Source organism: Colobus angolensis, unplaced genomic scaffold, assembly GCF_000951035.1.
Source record: "Colobus angolensis palliatus isolate OR3802 unplaced genomic scaffold, Cang.pa_1.0 Scaffold16, whole genome shotgun sequence".
Classification (NCBI taxonomy): Eukaryota; Metazoa; Chordata; class Mammalia; order Primates; family Cercopithecidae; genus Colobus; species Colobus angolensis.
Window position 1 is genome coordinate 1,818,043 of NW_012114710.1, and position 26,324 is coordinate 1,844,366.

At 37.5% G+C, this 26,324-nt stretch overlaps 1 protein-coding gene and 1 non-coding gene across 2 annotated transcripts; both read left to right on the forward strand.

The window, feature by feature from the left end:
* Positions 1 to 749: 749 nt before the first annotated feature.
* On the forward strand, positions 750 to 831 carry TRNAS-AGA. Its single transcript has one exon. It is a non-coding gene; the product is annotated as a tRNA-Ser (tRNA).
* A 435-nt stretch (positions 832 to 1,266) lies between these two features.
* Positions 1,267 to 25,073, forward strand: LOC105508198 (chromosome unknown open reading frame, human C8orf37). The gene is made up of 6 exons (XM_011937006.1): positions 1,267 to 1,455; positions 6,290 to 6,377; positions 9,849 to 9,913; positions 10,474 to 10,539; positions 17,440 to 17,535; positions 22,220 to 25,073. Exons 1-6 carry the CDS (start codon positions 1,301 to 1,303, stop codon positions 22,371 to 22,373), a joined length of 624 nt encoding a protein of 207 aa, XP_011792396.1. The 5' UTR covers positions 1,267 to 1,300; the 3' UTR covers positions 22,374 to 25,073.
* The last annotated feature ends 1,251 nt before the right edge of the window (positions 25,074 to 26,324 follow it).

Here is a 26,324-nt window from a genome sequence, read left to right on the forward strand (position 1 = left end):
ATCCTTGAAAATTTATCAGTGGGTAGGAGTGAGCAGGTCCTATTCACTCCAGCACACCACTACATGTTGCTCTTCAGAGACGTTAAAAGATACTTTGAACAAATCATCTGGATGAAACTATCTCCAGAGTTCCCAAGGATGCCAAACTCTTTGCTATCCCACTTTAGAAATACCCAAAACACAGGTTAAACTGTGGACGGTATTTATTAAGAATGCCATTAACAACACCTTACGCTTGTATCACGCTTTACACTTTTCAAAGTAGTACTTTTATGGCACGGTGAGACTGTCTGACCCTGCGGAGTGAATTTAAATCGCTGGGTAAATAGCTTCTTAATGTATAATGGGTGAAAAGAAAGTCCTGGGAGCTGTTTGTCAAAGAGAAAGGCGAAGGAGTGGAACTGACAGCCCCATCAAGGAAGCCGGGAGACTGGTTGGCCCCCACCCGGTTCCTGGTTCTCTCCTGGAAATGGCTCCAACATTGTGCAAGCAGGTGGGTGTACAATAGTTTTGAGCACGCATCTCTCCCTCTCTCAGATTTAATTAGAATTTCTCTTTTTTCCAACAAAGAGTTGGACCGGATACCTTCTAAGAGTTTCACAAACAGTATAATGATAAGCGCCATAACATTCAAATATGCTCCTAACAGCTCAGTAATGGTTTCACTCCAGATCAAAACGTGCCTGTTATTGCAGCAGACGCTTGTGCAGACTCTACATGCGTTCTCATCGCAAAAACTCACACCACCAGTAGTCGTGGCCGAGTGGTTAAGGCGATGGACTAGAAATCCATTGGGGTCTCCCCGCGCAGGTTCGAATCCTGCCGACTACGAAAACATTAGCTTCTTTTCTCGCCATCAAACACTTTTTGTGTTTTAGAGCATTCTGCCCCAACTTCCACAGATTTCAGGAATTTTCTAACGGTTGAAACACAACAGGGACCCAAACGGGAGAGGAGAGAATGAAAGGGCGAGAAAGTGTGGTTGTGGTTACAACGTGGGCCCGGGAGGGGCAGACGGGACAAACCACGCCAGACGAGCTTAAAGGAAGAAACGCAAAGCATCGCGAGTCACACAGACACAGGGCAGAGACAGCTCCGAACTCCGTCCCCGCATGCGCCAGCCCCTCACGAACCCACCGCGTTCTCTGCCACTAGCCCTCTTGGGCGCCGGGTTGCCACGGGAAGCGGTGCGCATGCGCAGGGACGCCTAATGGAACGTGAGCCAGCCGGGTCCCCGCGTGATTATCCCTGGAAACCACCGAGCCTGGCGATTCGAAGGGAAAACGCCAGGCGATTCAAGATGGCGGAGGACCTGGACCAGCTCTTGGATGAAGTCGAGTCCAAGTTTTGCACACCTGACCTTCTAAGACGGGGCGTGGTCGAGCAGCCCAAAGGCTGCGACGGCGGCACACACAGTAGCGTCTGGAACCAAGCCGAGGCGACAGAGAATCTCAGGTTAACGGGGCGGGAGGGGTGGGCTGTTCTGCTAAAACCCTGCTCCGGGCCCTAAAGCTGCCCCTCCGCCGCCCAACCCAAAAGAAACGTGCCCGCGAACTCCAGCCCCTCCTTACATCACGGTTCAGACCCTCAGCGCCCTATCCTCAGCGGCAGCGCACCCTTCGACCCTCTAAGCGGATTCTGGCATTTCTTCACTCAGCGCAGACTCCGCCCCCCGGCAGGCCGCAGAGAGCTGGTCCCGCCCTCCCGCAGAGCCCGTGGCCCGTGCCTGTCGTCTTCACCCTGTTTCTGCCTGCCAGAGCCTAGGAGGTTCTAGTCGGGGACCGGGATGCCCCTCAGGCGCCCCGTTCTTAACGCCAAGAAGGCTGTGCTGACCTCGGCCAGATTTTGCCTCTGTGTCCAAGCGGTTCTCATCTCCCTGTGAGGGGCCTGTTAGACAACTTCATCCCATAGACTCAGACCCCGCTCCCCAGGCCAATCCTAATTCTGTCTTTAGCTCAGTTTTGTTTTGTTTTTTGAGATGGAGTCTGGCTCTGTCCTGTTGCCCAGGCTGGAGTGCAGTGGCACGATCGTAGCTCACTGCAGCCTCCAACTCCCTGGTTCAAACGATCCTCCCATCTCGGCCTACCCTAGCTGGGATTGCAGGCACGAGCTACCACGCCCGGCTAATTTGTATTTTTCGTAGAGACAGGGTCTCGCTGTGTTAGCCAGGCTGGTCTTGAACTCCTGAGCTCAAGCTGTACTCCCGCCTCTGCCTCCCTAAGTGCTAGGATTACAGTTGTGAGCCATCGCACCTCAGTTTGTTTGTTTGTTTGTTTGTTTTTAACTCAGGGAGTTAAGATGAGATTAGATTCATGACAAAAGGGTTAATTATTGTGAACATTAAATCGTCTACCTTCCTTCTCTCCATGGCTCCCTAGTTAAGGGTCCCAGGCATACATATAGAAATTTAGGGACATTTCTTAAGTATTTTGGTTTTTGATCTAAAAAAACTACCTTTCAAATTTACCAGTCGTTTTTCCTCCATATAATTATTGAATAATAGGACTTCCTTCACTTCCCCATTTACCCCACAATCCCTCAAAAAACAATGTTTGCATCAGAGTATTGTCCTTCAGCAACTCTTGCTAGAATCTTTTGGAAATTGCCTCTTGCCTAGAATATTTTGGAAACGCTTGTGAAATTACACGGAGGCAACCTTGGATCAATCTAAGAACGTCATCTCCGTTAATTTTGTGGCTGCATCTTTGATTTGGTTTTGTTTTTTTGGTGTGTGTATGTGTGATTTCCCAAAGTATTATCCAGCTCTGTTACTATCCAGTTCACCTGGCTTATCTCCAGTGACATTTATTTATAAAAATTCACTCTGCGAAGATAAAAGCATCGAAAAAATTCTAAAGGAGCACATAAACAAAATTTCTAAAAGTTAGTTGAGTTCTGAGCAACATTTTAAAACAAAAATTAGAGACAACTATAATTACTATGAACGGGCTAACACTCATTTGGCTGTATGTTGTAAATACCACTCTCATTAACTTTTATTATCTTGTATACTGGAATTCTTTATGTGCCTATTAGCACATCTACCATCCGTATCCCACAACAGTTGTTGCTTTAATACTTTTCATTTGTCCTTCTAGGGGATAGAGCCAATCTATCAAGGAGCTTTTCAGAGCTGTTCATCTTGGGAGAACTAGCATGCGGTGGGGCAGGATGTATTGAAGCAAGCTCCAACCATGGGTTGTGTCATGCCTGTTCTTGCTCTACTAAAATTCATCCATAATGTTTCTAGTACCTCAGCCCACCTTAATACATTAGATTTTTTAGTACTAAATAACATAAAAGCCGTAGTGAACCAGTACTTTTGTCATTTATATTAAAACTTTTCATCTGGCAATGTAGTTGTAAATTGTACAAAAAACAGCAACAAAGGGCCTAAACCTTATACCAAATATAGTCCCAACCTGGTTTATAATGTTATATATTAAAATTTTTCCTTGAGCCAAAATTGATACTTAAAAGCTAGGAACAATTTATGTTTGAATTTATTAACAGGAGATTACCTACTAATTGTATAGCAGTGTAACCTATATCTCTCATAAGAGTTAAAATACTGATATTACCTCTTAAAATGATTGCTTTGCAAATAATACTATAAATGACCATGCTACACCTGGATACCAGGAACAACTGCTAATGTAAGGGGTCAAAACATGCAATTTGTTGAAGTGTTCCAAATGATAAAAAGAAATATGTGATTAGTAAAAAAAAGAAAAGACTGATGTGGGTTGAGAGGAACTGCAATAGGAATAAAGTGGTTCAGGCTGATACAGATGGGAATATTTAAAGATAATATAGCTTTCTAGATGATAGCTATAACAGCCAACATTTATTGAGCTCTTTCTGTATGCTGAGTGCTTTATATATGTTATTTCATTTAATCTTCACAACCCCATGAGGTGAATACTGTTATCCCATTTCACTGACCAAATCAATGCTTAGTTACTTGCCTACAGTCATATTGCTAAATCACAAGGACATAGTACATCTAGATTTAGGCTTTTATATATACCTGTCACATTTAATTATAGGTTTAAGTGTTTATATTTTATTTTGAATATACCTTTTATTTTCAGCAGAAACTATATCTTTAAAAGATTAGAATGTCAGAAACAGAGTCAGAGAGGGAACCAGTAAAAGCTTATTAACATTTGATTGAGATTATTATCACATCAGAAGACCAAAAAATGTCTTATACAGTCCTTTAAAATTATGAGTTCTCAATGAAATGTTGACTTTATTGTTATTACTATAGCAAAGCATAGGCAAGTGTAGGCATTGTGAAATTGCATGATCTAAGAACAGACCAGAATCTTATATAAGCTGGTAATTTGGATCTGTAACAGTACTGACTAGGTTGGTGGAGTTTGGATGCATCTGATTCTTGAAACTGTGAAATTGCATGAGGGAGGATACCCCAGTGAGTATGTCCTGAAAGCCAAAGAAGAGAATTTTAAGAGGCCATCTTAGCCACCTCTTATCAAAAAAGAAATATAAGGAATTGGTACCCAACAGTGTCAGATGCTTCTGAAAGATTAAAGAGGATTGGAACTGAGAACCACCATTATATTGTAGTGATTTGGGCAGTGGAAACCTTTGAGAGAAGACTTTCACTGTAGTTGAGGAATTAGAGGCCAGAAGTAGAATATTATACCTGAAAAAAATTTTAAGTAGTCATCTATATATCATTTTTATAGATAAAATATTTGAGTTTCAGTGAGATTAAATAATTTAAACTAGGTCAGTAGCTCTAGACTGGTGATGATTTTGCCACCCAAGGGGCATTTGGCAATGTCTGGAGACTTTTTTTTATTGTCACACCTGGGAAGGGTGTGCTATTATTTAATAGCATCTAGTGGGTAGATGCTGTAAAATGTCCTGCAATATACAACAGTCTCCTGCCCCTACATACACACCCCAGAGAATTATCTGACCCAAAATGTCTGTCGTTCCAAGGTTGAGAAACCCCTGTCTAGGATTAACACCCAGCTGATTCTAAATCTAGTCTACTTGTAAGGAAGTAGAAATCGTGGATATAGACTATTCTTCAGTAGTGAGTAGGAAAGGGTGGCAGCTTTAAGAGAAGGGTTTTTTGAAGTGTCTCTTTGAAGAAGAAAGCCTTGAGCATACTTCTAAGTCAAAGGAAGAAACCAATAGACAGTGAAAGACATTAAGGGTAAAAGTTACAGTACAACTGAAGAGGCTAAGCCTGGAGACAGACAGAACCAACCATCAGGTAGTAGGCAGCAGTCTCTTGCTTTTCTTATTTCAGGTGAAATATTTTTACTCCAAGATGTAACGAAGAAGGCCTATGTTAAAAATTGTCAGAATAAATACTTTTCTGAAATTAGAGAGTTTGACTAAAAAACTTGTCTTCTAAAACAAATAATTTAATGAAGTTATAAAGTTGATGTACAGCATCTACTTTATATAAACGCTAAAGCAAGTTAATGTTGTATAGTATGAAGTGCAGGGACTGCCCTAGATTCAATTCCAAGCCTTTTCTCCCACTATTTATATGACCTTGAACAGATTTCTGAATCTCTCAGTGCCTTTTCTTCATCTATAAAATGGGGTTAAATAAAGATACACTCATGTAAAGACTAAGGACAATGCCTGGGTTATAGTAAGTATTCAGTCAATACTTACTATTTAGCTATTAGCTATTTAGCATCAGCTATTAAATAGAAGTTCTGTGCAGTAGTGGTTGTATTAATAATCCAGTGATGACTGCCTGCAGAAGGTAGAGGTAGTTGAGTAGCTGAGATATTCTAACAAATAGCACCTTTTTTGGGGGGTTGGGGGGAGGGTGGTCATTTGATTACATGACCTTTGGCTCCTCTTGTAAAGAGATACGGTTGACTTACAATGCAACCTTTAGGGGAAAAGTCAGGAAGACTCTTAAAATTATCTTTGTTTATAATATCAGGTTCTGCTTATCATTGTACATATTTTGCATTAAATACATGCTTTAAGTAATTTAGATAAGTACATACCCAGCTTCCTCTCAAATATAATGTACATAGTTTTAAATGTCTCAAGTATGTAATATCAAGTATGTAATAGTATAGAACATATGTGAATTTGTACCTGATAAAATATATCTTTGTCTCAACAAACTTAGACTATATCCACAGTGAAAAAAATTAAAATCACTTTTATCTTTCTACTATCAACTCAATTAATGGACTTTAAGCAAAACTCTTCCAATACTAGTTTTATCTGCTCATAAACCTCAGGTGAGTTTTCTCTGCATATGTTTTCTTTTCAGATCAACAGAAACATTTGAAAAAGAAGATGATCTTGACAGTCTTATTAATGAAATATTTGAAGAGCCCAACTTGGACAAAAAGCCCTCTGTAAGTCAAGTGTTATAAATATGTAGCAATTCTATCATTATTTCAAGACATGTTTAGAATAGTCTTAAAGAAGACGCAAGTAGCTACCCATTATCTTTTGAATTCTGAGAAATACAATTACTTAAAGAAATTATTACACTTAAAGAGCTGTAGAAGCAGTAAAATATTAGAAACTCTCAGTACGTGTTTCCCTGTGCATTTCTCAGTAAGAATAACAAATTAGAAAAGCTGTTAGCATAGAAGTCAACTCACACATCAAGCTGGTCACTTGTATTTATTTGTAGTTTCTAAGAACACTTTTCTAAAAGGCCAAAAACAAACAGGTTTCATTATAGGAATGTGCTTAGCACCTCACATGCAATGCCATTGCTCTTATCCCATGAAGCAATGACTAAATTGTTAATATTTCAATTTTTTAAATGTTTATATGTCTATTTTAGCTGCATAAAAAGTTCACAAAATAATATAACAGCAACCTATATACTGAACATACCATGACAGCTACCCATATCAAACATATATTAATGTTTTGCCATATTTGCTTTACTGGACCTTTTTGTAAAAAAGAAGTGCAAATTAAAGATATAGTTTAAGACCTCTCTAAATCCTACTCTATTGCCTTCCTTCCCAAAGATAACCATTTATCCTTTCCATCCATACGTTTATACTTTTATTACATATGTATATAACCATAAACAATTGTAACTGTGTACAGTAGTCCATTATATAACTGCCACAGTTTATCCACTTTCCTGATGATGAACATTTACATTGTGCTCAGTTGTTTGCTATTACAAATAATGCTTCATCAGATATCTTTTTTTTAATTGGAGAAAAGGCATACAAATTTTAACATGTACACAGGGAAAACCAGTGATTATTCCTTCATTAGATATCTTTACATGGCTTCCTTTACCCATATACAGAAGTTTCTCTAGGATGTATAAAGCTAGAAGAGGAATTCCTAGGTCATAAGGTGTGCTTATCTTCAACTCTACCCATTGCCAAATTGTTTTCCAAAGTGACTTTATCACTTAACATTTTTCATACTGGGCAGTATATGAGAATTTATGTGTTTTAATTTTTATCAGTATGGTGTGTGTCAAGCATATCTTTTAGATTTAAAAGAAAGATACAAAAATAGAAGTCTAATTTACAAAGACCACAAAAAACATTAAGAAATAACTATAGTAGCAGGGTTTTGTTTTTTAAAGGATAGGGAAGATAAAGCAAAACAATGGACTGAAAACATCTAGGTAATGGTTGTGGTAAGAATATGGATAGAGACCACTTATATTTTTGTCCCCAGACTAAAAATCAAATGACTAGTATAGATTTTAAGATCTGAATTTTTCAAAATTAAACTTTTTCAATTCACCTGAAGTAAATTAATACACTGATGCCAAGTTGAATAATATGTAAACACAATAGCAATATTAAATATAGTCATTCCTTGGTATATTCAAGGGATTGGTTCCAGGAACCCCCCACATATACCAAAATCCATACATACTCAAGTTCCACAGTCAGCCTTACAGAACCTACCTATATGAAAAGTTAGCCCTCTGTATATGGGTTTTGCATGCCACAAATACTGTATTTTTGATCCTTGTTTCGTTGGGAAAATTCCACATATAAGTGGACTTGTGTAGTTAAAACCCATGTTGTTCAAGGGTCACCTGTACCCTGCAAACAGAATACTTCCTAAGTACCAAGTAAGTGTGTAAGCACTGAATAGTAATGCCAATTTGTAGTACTAATTAATGGTAGAAAAAAATTACATCGTTTTGTTGCTCTTCATTAATCATCTGAACAATTCATTATTTATTAAGTACTATAGGGTGCATATCTGTTTATGAGGCGCTATCTTTTCAGTTAAGGTGTTTCAGAACAAGATAAGTACTTCTCTGGCTTGGCTTTAAGATATACTAATTTGAAATAAAAGTAGCTCTTACAGTCATGAAGAAATAAATTTTTAAGCATGATCTTTTCCTTTTTTAGTTATGTACTATGTCCAGTTTTCCAACCTTCAAAGGAGATAGGAGGTCTAAGTAAAACATTCATTGGGGAAAAAAACATTTAAGAAAAGAAACATTGGGCCGGGCATGGTAGCTGAAGCCTGTAATCCCAGCACTTTGGGAGGCCGAGATGGGCGGATCACAAGGTCAGGAGATGGAGACTATCCTGGCTAACGTGGTGAAACCCCGTCTCAACTAAAAAATACAAAAAACTAGCCGGGCGAGGTGGCGGGCGCCTGTAGTCCCAGCTACTTGGGAGGCTGAGGCAGGAGAATGGCATGAACCCAGGAGGCGGAGCTTGCAGTGAGCTGAGATCGCGCCACTGCACTCCAGCCTGGGCGACAGAGCGAGACTCCATCTCAAAAAAAAAAGAAAAGAAAAGAAAAGATCGATCAACAGATGGTCTATGCCAGTGTTGTCATTAGAGGCTACATTATGCCCTAAAAATACTACTCCCCCACCGCACCCCCAGCTCTCCCATTCTGTCGCATTTCTGAACTGTTCCCAGACCCACACAAGAAAGCCCAGGAACCAACAACGAACCTCAGAGTGTGCCAGCTTAGAGTCATAAGCATGAGTCTGGATGGCACATGAAACATGCTCCCCAAACAGAAAGATTCGTGCATATTGTTATTTTTCAGACATGTGCCAAAATCTTTTCCATTTCTGCTTAACATCAAATAAGAGTTGAGTGACATGGTAAGACAATATTTTTGCCTCTATTAAATTTCCTCATCCACTATGTAAAATGAAGGCACGACTCTGCATAGTTTAAATTGCCTTTTCTCCATCTCACTTCCTCTCCTTGGCGGTGGTCCTAGTGTGTGGTTGGTTTATGTTGTTTGGTACCATATACCACTTAACACTTAATAAATGCTTGCTAATGATGATGATATTATGTAACCATATAGGAACTACTGTATGGTTGTGACTAGGTAGCTCTACATTTTCCTTGAACATTTATTGGTTGATACCATTCCATTTGATCAAAATTAATATTCCTGAAGTTACACAGGAGCTTGGTTAGTTTAATTTTAGTTCATATGACGCACATTCACAGCCTTTAAAAATGAGCCTGAGGTTTTTTTCCTCCTCAATTGAATTTTTCTAGAATGAAGTTTTAAATAGCAGGTCCTTCATATTAAATCATTGAACTGTAATATTAACTGAAGAGTTATAAAGTGACTCTAAATCTTAGCATGCTAATAATGGCAATATATCAATTTCCTAGCCTAAATTAGTAGAGTAATTTGCACATTCCTTAGGGAGTTCTGCTTCCGTTTTGCCTTTAAAAGGTTTTGATCATTGTTTTTATTTCAGAAACTTAAAAATGATGCCATCAAAATGTGTATTTAAGTCATTTAGAAAATATTCTTGTTATAAGGAATATTAGTTTTCATGTTACAGTTTTCTAAGTTACTCGTGGCCTTTTATTGTTTTGCTTTTTTAACAGAAATTAAAATCTAAATCTTCAGGTAACACATCTGTCAGAGCTTCCATTCAAGGCCTTGGTAAAAGGTAAGTTGAGATTGCTTTGGTGACTTATACACACTATTGAGCAAACACTATGAGCATAGTCTAGTAGATTTTGTTACCATTTAAACAGCAGTGACATTGAACAACAAAGCATTGGTTGGCCTTCAGGAGAAAGACCAATAGCAATATCTTCAGTGTTCTTATGGTCTATGACCCCCTTCATGTAAAGGAAATTAAATGGGGGATTATTGCTATTGTAAATAATTTTCTGCCATTTAAAAAAAGTGTGAACAGTTTCTCAAAATTAATGTTCTGTTACATTCTTCAGTATTTACTTTGACCCTTACATTATTTGGCAAATACATTTTTCTTTTACTCATTTTAACTCCTTGAGTGTTCCTGAATATACAGGTTATATCCAATAAAGCAGTGATCCTACAATAAATAGCTCTTCTTTGAAATGGTTGGCTTGCTAGGGAAAATAGACAATTTGATTACAAGAACATAAAGTCAATAAAACCAAAATTTTTTTAACATAGCCAATTAACTTCTCCTATTTTTTGTTATAACTTCATATTTTTGCATCTGTTGAACACATCTAGTTGCAGTCCGGTGTACCTTGGTGGAAGCTCTATTCCATGTGGGATTGGAACAAATATTTCATGGAGGTAGGTTGTCAGAAATGTATTACACTTTCTTACTAGGTTTTTTCCAAATGGATGCCCCGTTGTTAAAATGTAGTTCTTAACATCTTTGCATCAGTCTGTTTTATAAGGAGATATATTTTTATTAGCTAATCTAAGAATTCTTTGTTTTTAATTCTTGGGAGATAGCTATTGAAAGCTGTGATGTTAGGTATGTGTTATTCATTTTAAGCTCTTTTCTAAGCCCCACTTGAAATGCCTGGATCACTCCAGTCGCAGCTTTGTTTCCACAGGACACAGGAGAGTGAACTTCTTTCCAGGCAGTGGAAGTAAAGTGGCCATGCAGATACATGATGCCTTACCCACACTGCCTTGGCCAGTTAGCATGCAAAGCTACAGGTCTGCATTACCCAAAACATTCTCAAGCATAGTTGCTTGATTTTACATGTTTACATATTTCAAAAGCAGAAACCCTACATTCTTTGTCTCTTCCTTGCCCTTCCTACCTCTGCTTTCTCACTCAGTACCTCTTTCTGGGCAGTCTTATAGTCATGATGCCACCTACCCCAAACCCATGTTAGCCCCATAGTCCTAGCACATTCCATTGGCACTTTCATAATATGGGCAAACAGTTTGGCTTTAAGCAAACGCTACTCTCCTGCTGCTTTTGGTTCTATTTTTGGCAGAGGCCTACTTACCTAGCTTACTTTATTAAAATATTTTTATCTAGTTATTTCTAAAACACTTACTTTCTGTTAATTTTTTAAGAAAGAATGGCCTAAGTTATATGATTGCATGTTGACCACATTTCTGGAGGGATAACTGTTATATAGTCAAACGTCACCAGCAAGGATACATTCTGAGAAATATGTCATTAGGTGACTTCCTCATGTACAAACATCATAGAGTGTACTTACACAAACCTAGATGGTACAGCCTACTACACACCTAGGCTAGGTGGTGTACTAGCCTACTACACACTACTAGGCTACAAACGTGTGTAGCATGTAACTACACTGAATACTGTAGGCAGTGGTAACACAATGGTACATATTTGTGTATCTAAATATTAAAAAGGTACAGCAAAAATACATTCGAAAAGATTTTTCAAATGGTACAGCTGTATAGGGCACTTAGCATGAACCGAGCTTGCAGGACTGGAAGTTGCTCTGGGTGAGTGAGTGAGTGAGTGGTCAGTGACTGTGAAAGCCTAGGACATTACGCTAGTGTAGACTTTATAAACACTGTAACTTAGGCTACACTAAGTTTACTTTAAAACGTCTTTAATAATATTAACCTAAGCTTACTGAAGCTTTTCATTTATAAACTTTTTTTAACTTTTGATTCTTCTTTAATAGTAATTTAAAACACGAACACTGTATAGCTATACTAAAATATTTTCTTTCTTTGTATCCTTATTCATAAGCTTTTTTCAATTGTTTCATTGTTTTTTACTTTTTAAACTTTTTTGTTAAAAATGAAGACACAACACACATTAGCCTAGGCCTATGCAGGGTCTGGATCATCCATGTCACTGTCCTGCACTTCCACATCTTGCCCCGCTGGAAGGCCTTTGTTGGGGGGGCTACAACATGCTTGGGGCTGTCATCTCATAAAAACAGTGCCTTCTTCTGAAATACCTCCTGAAGGACCTGCCTGAGGATGTTTTACAGTTAACTTGTTTTAATAAGTAGAAGGAGTACATTCTCAAATAATGATACAAAGTATAGTATAGTAAAATCATGAACTAGTAACATAGTTTATTATCATTATCAAGTGTTAGGTACCATACATAATTGTATGCAGTACTTTTATACAATTGGCAGCTCAGTAGGTTTGTTTACATCAGTATCACCGCAAACACATGAGTAAGCATTGTGCTATATAGGACAGCTATGATGTAACTAGGAATAGGAATTTTTCAGCTCCGTTATAATTCTGTAGGACCACTGTTGTATATATGGTCCATTGTTGACCAAAACATCACTGTGGCAAATTAACTGTATTGAATAATAGAAGTGGGAGTTAAAAAAAAACATTGTTGGAGGGTTGTGGTGGTGCCAGCCTACATCCAAATCCAAAGACAATGCCCAGAAGGTAGGGCTATAGGACAAAAGTGAAATTAGGAGTCTGGAGAAGCCTTATATGGGAACACCAGGCAGCCAAAGGCTAATATAAATCCACTGGAATGTTACCTGCTGTTAGAGCTATGAAGGAGAATTAATAGTAATTGAATCATCATGTATCGAGGACTCTGTACAAAAAAATTAGAGCTACAAACTGCTTGTAGAGGTGAATTTAGTGTTGTTGCTATCAATCCTAAATTACCTGTCTCAACTCAGTTGGGACTTGTCTCCATCATTTTCAGAGCCATGCCTCCTCTATTCCAGGCATCTATCAAGTCACCCATGAACCACAGCAGCAGTTTCCCAGTTAGCATCCACTTCCATCTTTTCTAGTATCACCCACATATAGCATTCAAGATAATATCCCTAAAATATTATTTTGAGTGCCTCTCCTCTATTCAGAAGGGAAGTGAGAGTTGCCATTTGTCTCACATTAACTCTGAACTTATTATTTGCTTTACCAAATTGTTATCCTTGTTGTTCCTCTTCTCTCTTTAGTTCCTTCAGCTCCAATTAAAGCCTGGGTCAGATATTCCACTTCCACTGGGACGCTTGTCATTCTGTACTTTCCACTTGCGTTTTTCTGCGTCTGAGTATATTTACATTTATTCCCTGTCTGAAACAACACTCCCTTCTAATGCATGTCTCCTGCTACCTTATCTGTTTAATTCACATACTGCAGATTGATTTTTCCATTTGAATTTTTTCCATTTTTTAAATCCATTGAATGCCCATGTCGTAAACCCTGTGCTAGGTTATCAGTGAAAGGCAAAACATTGGCCAGTGAGGAACAAAGCAGCACATGATTACTCCTATGGCATGAAACGGAAGGGCTCTGATGACAGAATGCCTGAGTTCAAAGCCTCACTCTGCCACTTACAAGCTCTGAAGCCTTAAGAAGGGATGTTATCTTCTAAAACCTATTTCCTCACTCTTAAAAACTAAACATATTTCATGGAGATACTCTGAGGATTAAATGAAATAATACATGAAAACTATGCTTATGGTGGAAAAGACAGCTAGGTACTGCAGGCACACGGGGTTCTAATTAAGGTGTCTTTCTCATCCATTAGTCCTGCTTTCTTGTTATATCTCAAGGACTAGAATATTTATTCTACTACTAGCTTTCCATTTAATCTCAGGAAATACATATACTTATAGGTGCCTTCTGTTTTCATGAATGATCTTTTAAAAAAATACATTCTGGTTTACTTCTAAAAAGTAAACATTTCGTTGAGATTTTCTTATGTATGAAATATTTTGTGTGTACTTTGATTTAGTTCTAGCACAGACAAAATCTATGCTAGATGGAATTTCAGTAAACTAAAGAACAGCCTGTTTTCATAGCTCGAGGCTCCTATCACATACTGTTAGTCCAAGTGGGATGCCAAAATCAATTATACCCCATTTCTATCTCCTGCATAGCTGTAAGAAGAGATACCAGTTGCATATATATGTGCAGGTAAATATTGTATTCGCAGATTTTTTATTAGTTGCCCCTTTCATGACACACAATTTGCACCCATAGAAAAATAAACACGTGTTCATCTGCATATGCAACATTTTATGTGTGAAGTACTTTATACTGTCCAGAGCAGTTTTTATATATGCATATTGACTTACCTACTCCACAGGAGAAAAACCCAAGATGCCAATCAAGAATTTTTACCTCCATTTTATAAATGAAGAGATGGAGGTACTTGTATTAAATTCGTCAAACACATATTAATCACTTGGTAGGCCCTAAGGATTAAATGAACAAATTATGGTGAACAAATAAATGGACACTTCCTGTCCTCCATAAGCTTTCAGTCTAGATAAGGAGATAGGCTTTAAATAGATATCCCACAAATAAGTATTTAATTTCCATTTGATATGTGACATAAAGGGAAAGTATGGCATACTATAAGCATAGATAATGGGCACTCTAACCAATATGAAGAATCAAGGAATAATTCTCTGAGAAGATAATCAAACCACAATATGAAAAATGAGTAGGAGTTAGGCAAAGAGAGGTGACCATTGGAGCCAGAGCACACACATGTTTAGAAGATCCCTGAGAAGGGGAGGAGCTGGGGGTGTTCCTCTGGTGGGAGGAACAGAGAGCATCTGGCTGTGCTGGAGCATAATGGGAAAGAATGGCCGCTGAGGGGACTGGAGAGAGAGTGGAGGGACATTTGACTTAGGGTCCTGTAATCCTTTAGAGGATTTTGGAAAAAGTATGTCCTGTGTGCAATGGGCCAGATTTTTGTTTCTTAAAAAAGTCACGTCAGCTGCTGTGCAGAAAATGGCTTGGGAGTTGGAGGGGCAAGACAGGAAAGAGAAGACGGGAGTTGTGACCTGCGTGGTAGCAATGACTTAGGGAAAAGCTCAAATTTGAAGTATTTAGAATATAGAATTGACAGAATTCAGTGATTGATTAAGGAAGGTAAGAGAGAAAGAATAAGAATGACTCCCAAATAATGTGCCTTGCTCAAGGTCATATCAATTATTACAAAGCAAGGATTCAAGTTGGTTACTTGATACCTAATCCATTATGGTTTCTATTATATCACGTAGCAGAAAGCCATGTAATGTCTGGGAAGAATCTTAGCTGATGTTGCTATTGGAACTGCTGTTATCTTCAAACTGTCCAAACATCAAGTTTCTCTAGTCCCATTGTGTAGATCTGATAGGATTTAACAGAGAACCACAGTGTCTGGGCAGAAGATTATATTGGGTTAGATTTGGGGCATTCTTGTCATAAACATCTTTAAAATAGTGAATTCTACTTATTAGCTGGACAAAAGAACAAAGCTCTTGGTGACATGTGTGATATCCTCTACATTTTAGAAGGAAACACCTGACAGTTTGTCTTTCACTGGAGTCATGACTTTATATTAGATATGCTCTTATTTACATAGTTATGAAAGAGAAATATATTTCAGCCTTGAAAAGAAGTACTGATTTACATGGCCAGGGCATAAAGGAAATTGAATCTATCCTGCCTATTTGTGTTGTTTGTTTGATTTCTAGATACAGCTCTGGTTTGAGGTAATGCTGAATGACTTTAGATTTTAGAAAAAGATTTGTCTTTCATTTGTTGATGGAAAGGGGAGAGAATAGTAGTAGGAAGCATGGTGGCAGTAATAAGTACTACAGATAAAACGAAGGCATTTTCAAACCAATCGAATTTTACTCTCAATTATTTTTTAAACTACTTGCAAGACTGGATTATTCCATAGACTGGTACTAATTATGATCTAATAGAGTAAATCGTAGCAGTGGAATGATTTCTTAGCTGCAAGTTAGTTTTATGTTTCTCAAAGGACAGTGTTTGTAGGAAAATGTGGTGGTGTGAATAGATTTGAATAAACTACTAAATTTTAAATTAAATTAAAAAGCTGTATTTAACATTATGGTTGAGATTTTACACATACAAAATGTCAGGAAATTCTAAATTATAGTTCCCACAACAGCAATAATTCAGCCAAATTGCACATGTGTATTAAGGCATTAAAGTTAACACTCTGTGCAATCATGTAATAAACTATGTATGCATAAGAAAGCAGGTCATAGTAACTTTGGGAACTATCATTTTGCATTTCCTGACTTGTACATTCGAAGTCTGAGTTCAAATGTGTACAAATGTAGTTGTTGAATTTCCAAATGTAGAAATGCAACTTCATAAATTGCTAAGTTTGAAAGAAAATATGGACTTGCCTATGAAACTTGTATAGGTTTTAAATGTTTCATTATTATTATAGTTAATAGTATTTTTAGAAATACAAAGCATTTATTCTCTTTTTTTTTTTTTTTTTAAAGCATTTATTCTCAAAGAAACTTTCAGGCCAAAGGTATTTGCAGTTTTGAAATTAGCATATCTGAACTTTGAAGGGAAATAAATGAAAAAAATCTAATGATGAGTTTGTTTTATTTTTTCATTACAGAAGTATTATGTGCTTACTGGAAGAAAACAAAATTGAAACATGTATAAAGAAAAACATAATAATCTCCCTTCCTTCCCTTTATTCAACCACTCCTGATGCAACCAGTGTTACTGTGTAGTATGTAACTTTCTACATTTTGCTCCATGTTCTTATAAACTCCTAGCCACCTATATAGGAATTTATTGGGGGGGTCATTTTTACAAAAATAGGATCATGCTATACATGTTAGTGTGCACCTTGGTTCAGATATCCCTCCAGATTAGCATATAATCTAGTTATCATGAGCGTTGTTTCTTCTCTCACTACAATCGAAGCTCTATGAATATAGAATCTCACTAGCACATACCAGACTCTCAATAAATATTTTTTAAGTGAGTGAATGAGTGCATTATGCCAACTTGTGAGGCAGCAAACAAATACAATCTTTTCCCAGCGCTTAATCAGCTTATCTGAAAAACAGATTCATTTCAATGTCATGTGACATATTCTTTGGTAGAGATATTCCTGAAAATTTCAGTAGGAAGGGAAGCATTTAAAGAAGTCAGCTTATGTGAAGATCTCCCTCAGACCTAATTTGAAAACCATGGAATTAAAAGATCTACAAATCCATTTTCTTTTGTATCTATATAATATATGTGTATGTTCAGTGTACAAGATCGTAGTAAAATAGGTTTGTGCAAAAATTTAACCTTAAGGTTTAGACTGCAAATAATGCTTTAGTATAAAGATTTATAATCAGATTAATCTGTACTTTTCTATTATTTATTCAGTAGTCTGTAATATGTGGTATATCCCATAAATAAATCACCGTGTCTTCACATTTAAAGATACCAATAATCTTTAATATACAATTTTTTTTTTCTGAACAGAGCATGTGACCATCTGCGTTGTATAGCCTGTGATTTCTTGGTAGTCAGCTATGATGACTATATGTGGGACAAATCATGTGATTATCTGTTTTTCAGGTATGTTACTAAAGAACTTCACTCTGAAAAAAGTACCAAGTACTTTATATTTCTTATTTTGATATATTCTGTCCAGGCGGATTCGGCCAAATCATGTGGGCTTCACCTCTTCAATATAGTCATGTGCTACATTATGATGCTTTAGTCAGCAATGGACTGCATACATATATACATGGTGGTTCCATAAGATTATAATGGAGTTGAAAAATTCCTATCACCTAGTGACATCATCGCCATTGTAATATTGTACTGCAATGCATTGCACATGTTTGCGGTGATGCTGGTATAAACAGTAACATGCTGTAGAGGTTTGTAGCCTATACCATATAGCCTAGGTGTGTGGTAGGCTGTACCGTCTAGGTTTGTATAAGCTCAATCTGTGATATTCCCACAATGATAGAATTGCCTAACAAAGCATAAGCAATGCATGACTGTGTTTCTGTCATCCATCTCCTTCTCTCCATCTGCCTGCTGTCAGCCTAGATAAGGACATGTTACTTCTGGACAAGAATACAGAAGTAACCTCCTCACTGGTTTTTCTGCCTACAGTCTCTTCTTTCAGACCATCCTTCCCTTGTTCAGAATTAAAGCGTAGCTCAGAGTATACCGTCCTACTGCTCAACACCCTTCCACTTACGGAATAATGTCCAAATTCCTTAGCATGGCGTTCACGACCCTCCATAATCCAGCTCCCATCCATCCATCATCCAGCTTTGTCTTCCCACAAAGTATATTTCACCTTTGAAAGATTTTATTTACATGAGAGTACTCAAGGCTCCCATTGCTTCTGACTTGGTACAACCTCTTTACCTCCTAGGATGCCTTCCCACCATTTTATCTACCTAAACCCTACCTGTCCTTCAGAGTAAAGTTCATCACATGTCTTCCATGATTCTTTCACCACTCTCTCAACTGGAAGAAAACTCTTCCCTTCCTGTGTATTCACGGTGCTTTGGACCTATTATATACTGTAATATAAAACTGAAGCTCTTAGGTTGGTGTATGACTACCTTTCTCCTTGTGGCTGAGATAATGTCTTGCTCATATTTATGTAATTTGTACATTCTTATACACTTACAGAATACCTAATATCTTTAAGGTGTTACAAGTTATAAAAATATATTTGAACTTTACATTGACATTTTCAATTAAAAATTTAAAGCTAAAAATTAATACAGTATATTACCGCAGCACTTTTCAATAGCATAAAGAAAAGGGTAAGAGACTCTCCCCTACACCTCTTTTGGCAGCCATTCTTGGGTAAATCTATGAGTATACCCTAATTTAATAGTTGTTAAACTTTCTCACATCAAGAACCACTTTGAAAATCTTATGAAAACTTTGAATCCTCCTCATACATATATACACAATTCAAATATAAAAATACATGGAAAAATTATAACTTTAAAAATTTTACAGTTTCCAATCCAAATAAAGCCTAATGTATTCCCAGAATCTGAGGTCAGGAACCCATACTTTTAGGCTTAGCCCACTTTTTACCTTATAAGTGGAAAAGTTGGCTTTTAACTACAGGTTGGCTTTTCCTTTTCTGACTTTTCTAAACTCTCTGCTATTTACTATCTACTAGTTAATCTAATAAGTGGCTAATAATCTCCATATGTCTCCAAGATGAAGCATGAATTTTTATAAAACTATCATAGGATAATAAAATGCATGTAACATCAAGACAGTGGAGAACACAGGCATGAAGTAAACTATGGATAACTTAGTTGCTGAGGAACTTGCAGCATCTCAGAGTCATCAAGAACACCGGTTGGCTTACCCTAGATCTGTGGCAGCCTGGTTTTAAAATATATGTATTTTCAGATAAAACAGTGACAGCTAGAGGATTTATTATACTATTAAAAATAAACAAGTAGTCATTATTTAAATCAGTAGAAAATACTGTCTCAGTTTTCAAGACACTTAGGAATGTCTCTGGGAGATAAGAGAATGGAACAGCTAAAGAATAAGGCTGTCTCCACCATCAAGATATAAATCATTGATATTTATTTTGTACAGTATATTGGTGTTTACCTGTAGACATTATTCAGCAGCTAGTCTATGATACTCTTAGATACTGGGCTCATAAGATGAGAGGAGCCCAGGGGAAGGGAGACATGGGCGGGGACAAGCGTGTGAGCAGCAAGTTAGTAGAGACAATAAGGCCAAGAGCACTGATGGGAGGTGAGCCTTGGATAGGAAAAGGAAGACCTCTATGACTGAGAGGAAGCCAGCAAGGTACTGATGTGTTCAGGGAGAGCTTGCCAGGAAATTGAAGACTTTCATACCTGGCGGCCTGGTTTTGAGAATGAAGATGTGATCTGCTGAAAATAAGGGAGTGGAGGAGGATGTGGAATAATCACTGAGGAAACCAGAAGTGGACAATGACCAAAGACAATTTAAATGTTACACAGTGGAATGCTGTTCAGTTGTTTTATTGTCCTGTTTTACAATGAGAGAAGTTAATGTATCCTAACTTTGAGAAATTTTAGAGCTTTTTTTTTTTTGAGATGGAGTCTCGCTGTGTTGCCCAGGCTGGAGTGCAGTGGCGCAAACTCAGCTCACAGCTCACTGCAAGCTCCACCTCCTGGGTTCATGCCACTCTCCTGCCTCAGCCTCCCGAGTAGCTGGGACTACAGGTGCCCGCCACTACGCCCGGCTAATTTTTTGTATTTTTAGTAGAGACGGGGTTTCACTGTGTTAGCCAGGATGGTCTCGATCTCCTGACCTTGTGATCCGCCCGCCTCAGCCTCCCAAAGTGCTGGGATTACAGGTGCGAGCCACTGCACCCGGCCTTTTTTTTTTTTTTTTTTGAGCCAGTCTCGCAAGCCGGGTTGCCCAGGCTAGAGTGCGTGCTGCAATTTCAGCTCACTGCAACCTCCACTTCCTGGATTCAAAGGATCCTCCAGCCTCAGCCTCTCGAGTAGCTAGGAATACAGGTGTGCGCTACCACATCCAGCTAATTGTAGAGATGAGGTCTCACCATGTTGCCCATGCTGGTCTCGAACTCCTGAGCTCAAGTGGTCCACTCACCTTGGCCCCCCAAAGTCAAGATTACAGGCATGACCCCCCACAGCCAGACAAGTTTTAGAACATTCTGAAAGAAGTGTAAGCTATACTTACCACCTTGCCACAACAGCTGAAGAAAATGCTTTTATTTTTCTATTAAATCATGTGTTTTCTTTAAGGAATGGAATGATGTTTCCCTAAGCTTTTAAGATATATGCATTTTAAAAAGCATTTTAAATGTCATAATTAGATCCCTGCCTATTCATGATTCCTAATCCTAAAATCTCTAAGGATTCAGTCAAGTATCAAATGTTAAGTTTTCAAAATATTTTGCAGATCAAATAAAGGACATTTTTCCTCAACAACCTAGTTTTGGCAGGGTTTTTTTCTTTCTGTTAAAATTTAGATTATTCATTTCTTCCCTTAGCTAGGTCGTTTAGCTGGTCAGTCTGTTTCCTGAAGTCACACAGTTGGCTTGGAAAATCTCTCAGGTTTTGTGAGGTTCTAACCTTCTAAATTGTGCCTGAATTTTGTACAGTGTAATACTGAATGTGGTGCCCATTGACCAGCAGAGGGCACTTTGTAGCCTGCCTTCTGTTGTAGTGATATCCACAAGTAGTGGTTAGGTACTGTCTCTCTTTTTCCGGTATTCATACTGTATTTCGTCCTTTCACTTTGTATTTTTTCATCATTTTTAAAATTTTTTTCCATTTTTCTTTGCCATGGAATGTTTATATGAACTCATTACATGGATTATCATGAAATCATAATTGATTTTTTTATTAATTAAACTTCTATAGTCTTTTGTTATAATAGTATCAAATCCAGTGGTTATCATTTTTACGATGGCCCTACTTGTTGATTTAATTATTTCAACATTATTAATATTTATTTCAGGATAGACTTTTTGTTGCTGATAGTATGAGTAAATAGATCATTGAAACTAATGAAAATTTTCTATAGTTAATTCATCAGAAACCTATGATCTTTATGCCTCTGATGTTCTCTCAACTTGCCATATTGCAGGCTTTTAAAATACGGCATAGGTGAGTATCTGAGGTAGGAGATGAACCACCATCCTTTCCATCCTATTTTCATATTATTTCATCTCTGATAGGATGTTCGTAATTCTTCGGCCCTTTAGGTTATTGTATTCCACAACAGTCAATAAACTGGCCTAGAGAATTGCCATAAAAAGTACAGATTGTCAAAGAAATACCATCAGAAAGAGAACACCAAAGCATATCATCTAATGTTAGTGTGGGGGATCTTGATTGTTCAGTGTTCGGATACTGGGAAAATAAGAAAATAGGCTGGGCACCATGATTCACGCCTGCAATCTCAGCGCTTTGCGAGGCTGAGGTGGGTGGATCACTTGAGCCCAGGAGTCTGAGATCAACATGGACAACATACTGAGACCTCGTCTCTACAAAAAAAAATTTTTAAGCCGGGCATAGTGGCACATGCCTGGAAGGCTGAGGTAGAAGCCTGGGAGGTCAAGGCTGCAGTGAGCCATGATCGTGTCACTGCACTCCAGCCTGAGTAACAGTGAGACTCCTTAAAAAAAAAAAAAAAGAAAAGAAAGCAATGACCTTTTTAAAAAAAAAATTTTTTTTAATCATTAAGCACTGAACAAAGGCACTATGCTAAAACTTTCCTGTTTTACTGATAGGAACAACATGCCAGAATTCCACAAATTAAAAGCTAAGTTGGTAAAGAAGAAAGGAACACGGGCATATGCCTGCCAGTGTAGCTGGAGAACTATTGAAGAAGTGACTGACCTTCAGACAGATCATCAGCTTCGCTGGGTTTGTGGTAAACATTAAGAATGCAGACTGCACATTCGGACAGATGCATCCATGAGAGCGGTCTCCATGAATCATCATCATATTTAGATAACAGTCCTTAACAATACCAATCCCTGTGGGAAAAGGCAGTGAATTTTATTGATACAACTACATACAGTTTTGAAGACCAAATGGACTAAAGAAGATAATGTATTATAACACTCTGGAATTATTCCTGATATATGGATGTTTCACTTTCTACATTCTTTACTAATGTGACAGGCATCTACATTCTTTATTAATCTGTCTTCTGTTTAATGGAGGTTTGATTATGGAGTTCCATACAAATACCTAGTTTTTCATTAGCAGCTGCAATATTGATTGCTAATACATTTAGCAAAACATTCCCCTACTTGTAGCAGTTAAAGTGGATAAAGCCAGCCAGGGCAAAGAGGTCATTTAGGAGTGTCTACAACACTTCCTCCAGTCAGATCTCTTGTTACCAAAGATCATAATTTAGACATGGCAGAAACCAGGTGATCAGTGGCTAACGGAAGGGTATTCAGGAGTAGTTACAGGTATTTTGCAAAAACACTGCCTCATAGCTGATCTTACCTCATCAACTCAAAGCAATGTTATGCACAATATTAAATATATGTTACCAGTTTTAGCTTATTTTTCCCTCTTTTGTTCATTTAACTATCAAAAGTTATTTTCTATTTTGAATACCCAATAATATATAAAAAGAGTCTGATGCATCCAAAATCATAAAAATCCTAATACATACAGGTTATTGTTGGATTTTCCAAGTACTTTCTATCCTTTAATGCCTAAAACTCCATCAAATGAGGTAAACAACAAGTAATATAATTTTTCAGGCAGCCTGTGGACTTTTCTGGTAGGATCAGGTTAACATATCGTTTATTAGGTGAGTAAGTAAAAAGACAAAGCATAACTGAACCAGCAGGTAACCTATTGGGCTTCTTCCTGACATCACTGAGATCTGAGGAGCCCTACAATAGCAGCACATTCAGGAAATCAGATCCCTCAAAATTTCTAGTTCCCAACCCCATTGAGAGATTTTTGGGAGCTTTCCAATCTGCCACAAACCCTCTGCTACATATGTACTATATAGTTTAAATGTGTGATACAGAGCACACTGAAAGGGAGTAATTGAAACAAAGTTATAATCTTCTTAGTCTTATGCTAAATTTATTCCAGCCACCCTACTGAAGGGAGGAAGATCTGATCATTAGAATCCTTTTCCTAGCCATGACATATTTACATACTTCTAAAATTTACTGTAGTAAGTCTAGCATTGCAACAGAATAGATCTTATAATGGCCAATCCTAATACTTTTGTATTAAGGATACCATGACAGACTAAGTGTGGTGGCTAACGCCTGTAATCCCAGCACTTTGGGATGCTGAGGAGGGCAGATCAGCTGATGTCAGGAGTTCAAGACGAGCCTGGCTAACATGATAAAACACCATCTCTACTAAAAATACAAAAATTAGCTGGGCGTAGTGGTGCATGCCTGTAATCCCAACTACTCAGGAGGCTGAGGCAGGAAAATTTCTTGAACCTGGAAGGCGAAGGTTGTGGTGAGCCAAGGTTGCACCACTGCGCTCCAGCCTGGACAACAGAGTGAGACTCCATCTCAAAAAAAAAAGGATATTATGACAGATTTTATCTTTTAATAAAAAATGTATTATATCCCAAAAGTTTTATCTACATGTAATTGTGTCAGAAACCTAGGGGGATGTTGATTGAAGTCAACTGCTGGAAAAAGATACCAGAGCAACAAGATCCACACATTCAAAACCGCGTAGAATTTGACACATTATTCATAATGGTGCAATTCTTTTTTGTTCCAGTAAGCAAATTTACTAAATCACTAATTTGAAAAAAGAAATTTTTTTTGAGACAGTTTCACTCTGTTGCCAGTTTGGAGTGCAGTGGCATGATCTTGGCTCACTGCAACCTCTGCCTCCCAGATTCAAGTGATTTTCCTGCCTCAGCCTCCTGAGTAGCTGGGATTACAGGCGCACGCCACCAAGCCCAGCTAATTTTTGTATTTACTAATTTAGTAGAGACAGGGTTTCACCATGTTGGCCAGGATGGTCTCCATCTCCTGACCTCGTGATCCACCCACCTCGGCCTCCCAGAGTAACCTACATTGCCTCTACGTTGAAGGGACAAAGTTGTCCTGTTTTTGTTTTCCCTTTTATTATTTCATTATAACTATCCTAAAACGTACATACATTGCCTATGTTTGGCATTCCATAACATAATAATTATAATAATCCCCCAATGTCAGAAATGTATGTGTGAGTTCCCATTTTTATTGGCAATTTATAAGCTTTTTAATATTGTACTATTTAAAACTAAAATGTAGAAAGAATATTATGTTTATATACAGTCAGATAAATTATTAACTTGTAATTTAAGCTGAAAATGAAACTATTTTAGTATCAGTAGAAGAAAAGTATAGTCTCTAATCATCTATAATTTTAAAATGCAAAGCCTATAAAACTTTCAAGATGTTTTGCCTATTTGTTTTTTAATATTTATAATAATTTTCTGTCTTTAGCAAGTAACTATTTTTAAGCCAGGTAACTTCTGTATTTGAACTGTATTTTACTCTCAGACCCTCATCCTGCCCAGAAATGAGTAATAAATAATTACTCTGTGTTATTTACTTCTTTTATTTTATAGTAAAATATTCATTTGGATGGGTATTAATTTGAAATCATTTTGATGATTTTTTTTTTTTTTTGAGACAGAATCTCTCTGTTGCCCAGACTGGAGTGCAGTGGTGCAATCATAGCTCACTGCAGCCTTGAACTCCTGAGCTAAAGTAATCCTCCCACCTCAGCCTCCCAAAGTGCTGGGATTACAGGTGTGAACCACCATGCCCAGTCAAAAAAAAATTGTTTTAGTGTCAACAGAAAAGTTTCCAAGCATCCAGTTAAACAGATAATTTGTTTACATTGGGGAGGAGAAGTATGCCATAACTCTGATGTATGTGTGTGTGTATACATGCATGCATAAAGAGAATGTGTGTGTACATGCACGTGTAAAATAACATGGGTACTCAAAGGAACAGGTCCAAGTTTAGGAAGAACAGACCATGTTGACTTGGCGGTATATACCTAGAACTTGCTTGTTGATGTCAGTAAACTTAGTACTTTCTCTTGGGCCAGAGAATGTGTCATCAGACTGTGAGTCTGAATTGCTTTCTCTCTTTTTCTTACTGATATTTAAGAATATGAAAGAAAAAGGTCTTTGTATCCAAAAGCATTATGATGAAGCTTAGCCATAAACTTCAAATGCTGATATTTCTCAACTGTTGTTTTAACAAAATCTCTATCAGCCAACCTACTGCTCCCAGTAATCAGCAATATCTCTTGTATAAAATAGTTCCTGCAGCAAAGAAAAAATTTAAAATAGGCAATCTCTTTAGAGATTTTGCATCTTATTGTATTTCATTGGGTTTGTGACATCATTTTGTGCCCTATTTTAAGATTACACTAGAAAAACCAAAAAAGAAAAAAGATTTCATTAGTTATGTATATATACAATCACATGATAATTAAATTTGACTTTCCCCAAATGCCTTGAGATAAGGGATGACAAAATGAAGTGTAACAAAATCAGAGTTCAGAGTCATGTCCCTTAGAAAGTTACATGATTCTTTTATGCTTCATTCACCTTATCTATATGAATTGTAATACCGCCTTTGTAAGTTTGCTGTAAGGATTAAATCATATAACACATGAAAAGTTACTAGCATAGTGTTTGGTTCAGAATAGCTGCTTAATAAATGTTCTCATTCTTTTGTTATTATACTTTAAGTTCTGGAATACATGTGCAGAACATGCAGGTTTGTTACATAATTATATACGTGCCATGGTGGTTTGCTGCACCCATCAACCCATCATCTACATTAGGTATTTCTCCTAATGCTATCCCTCTCTTACCCCCCA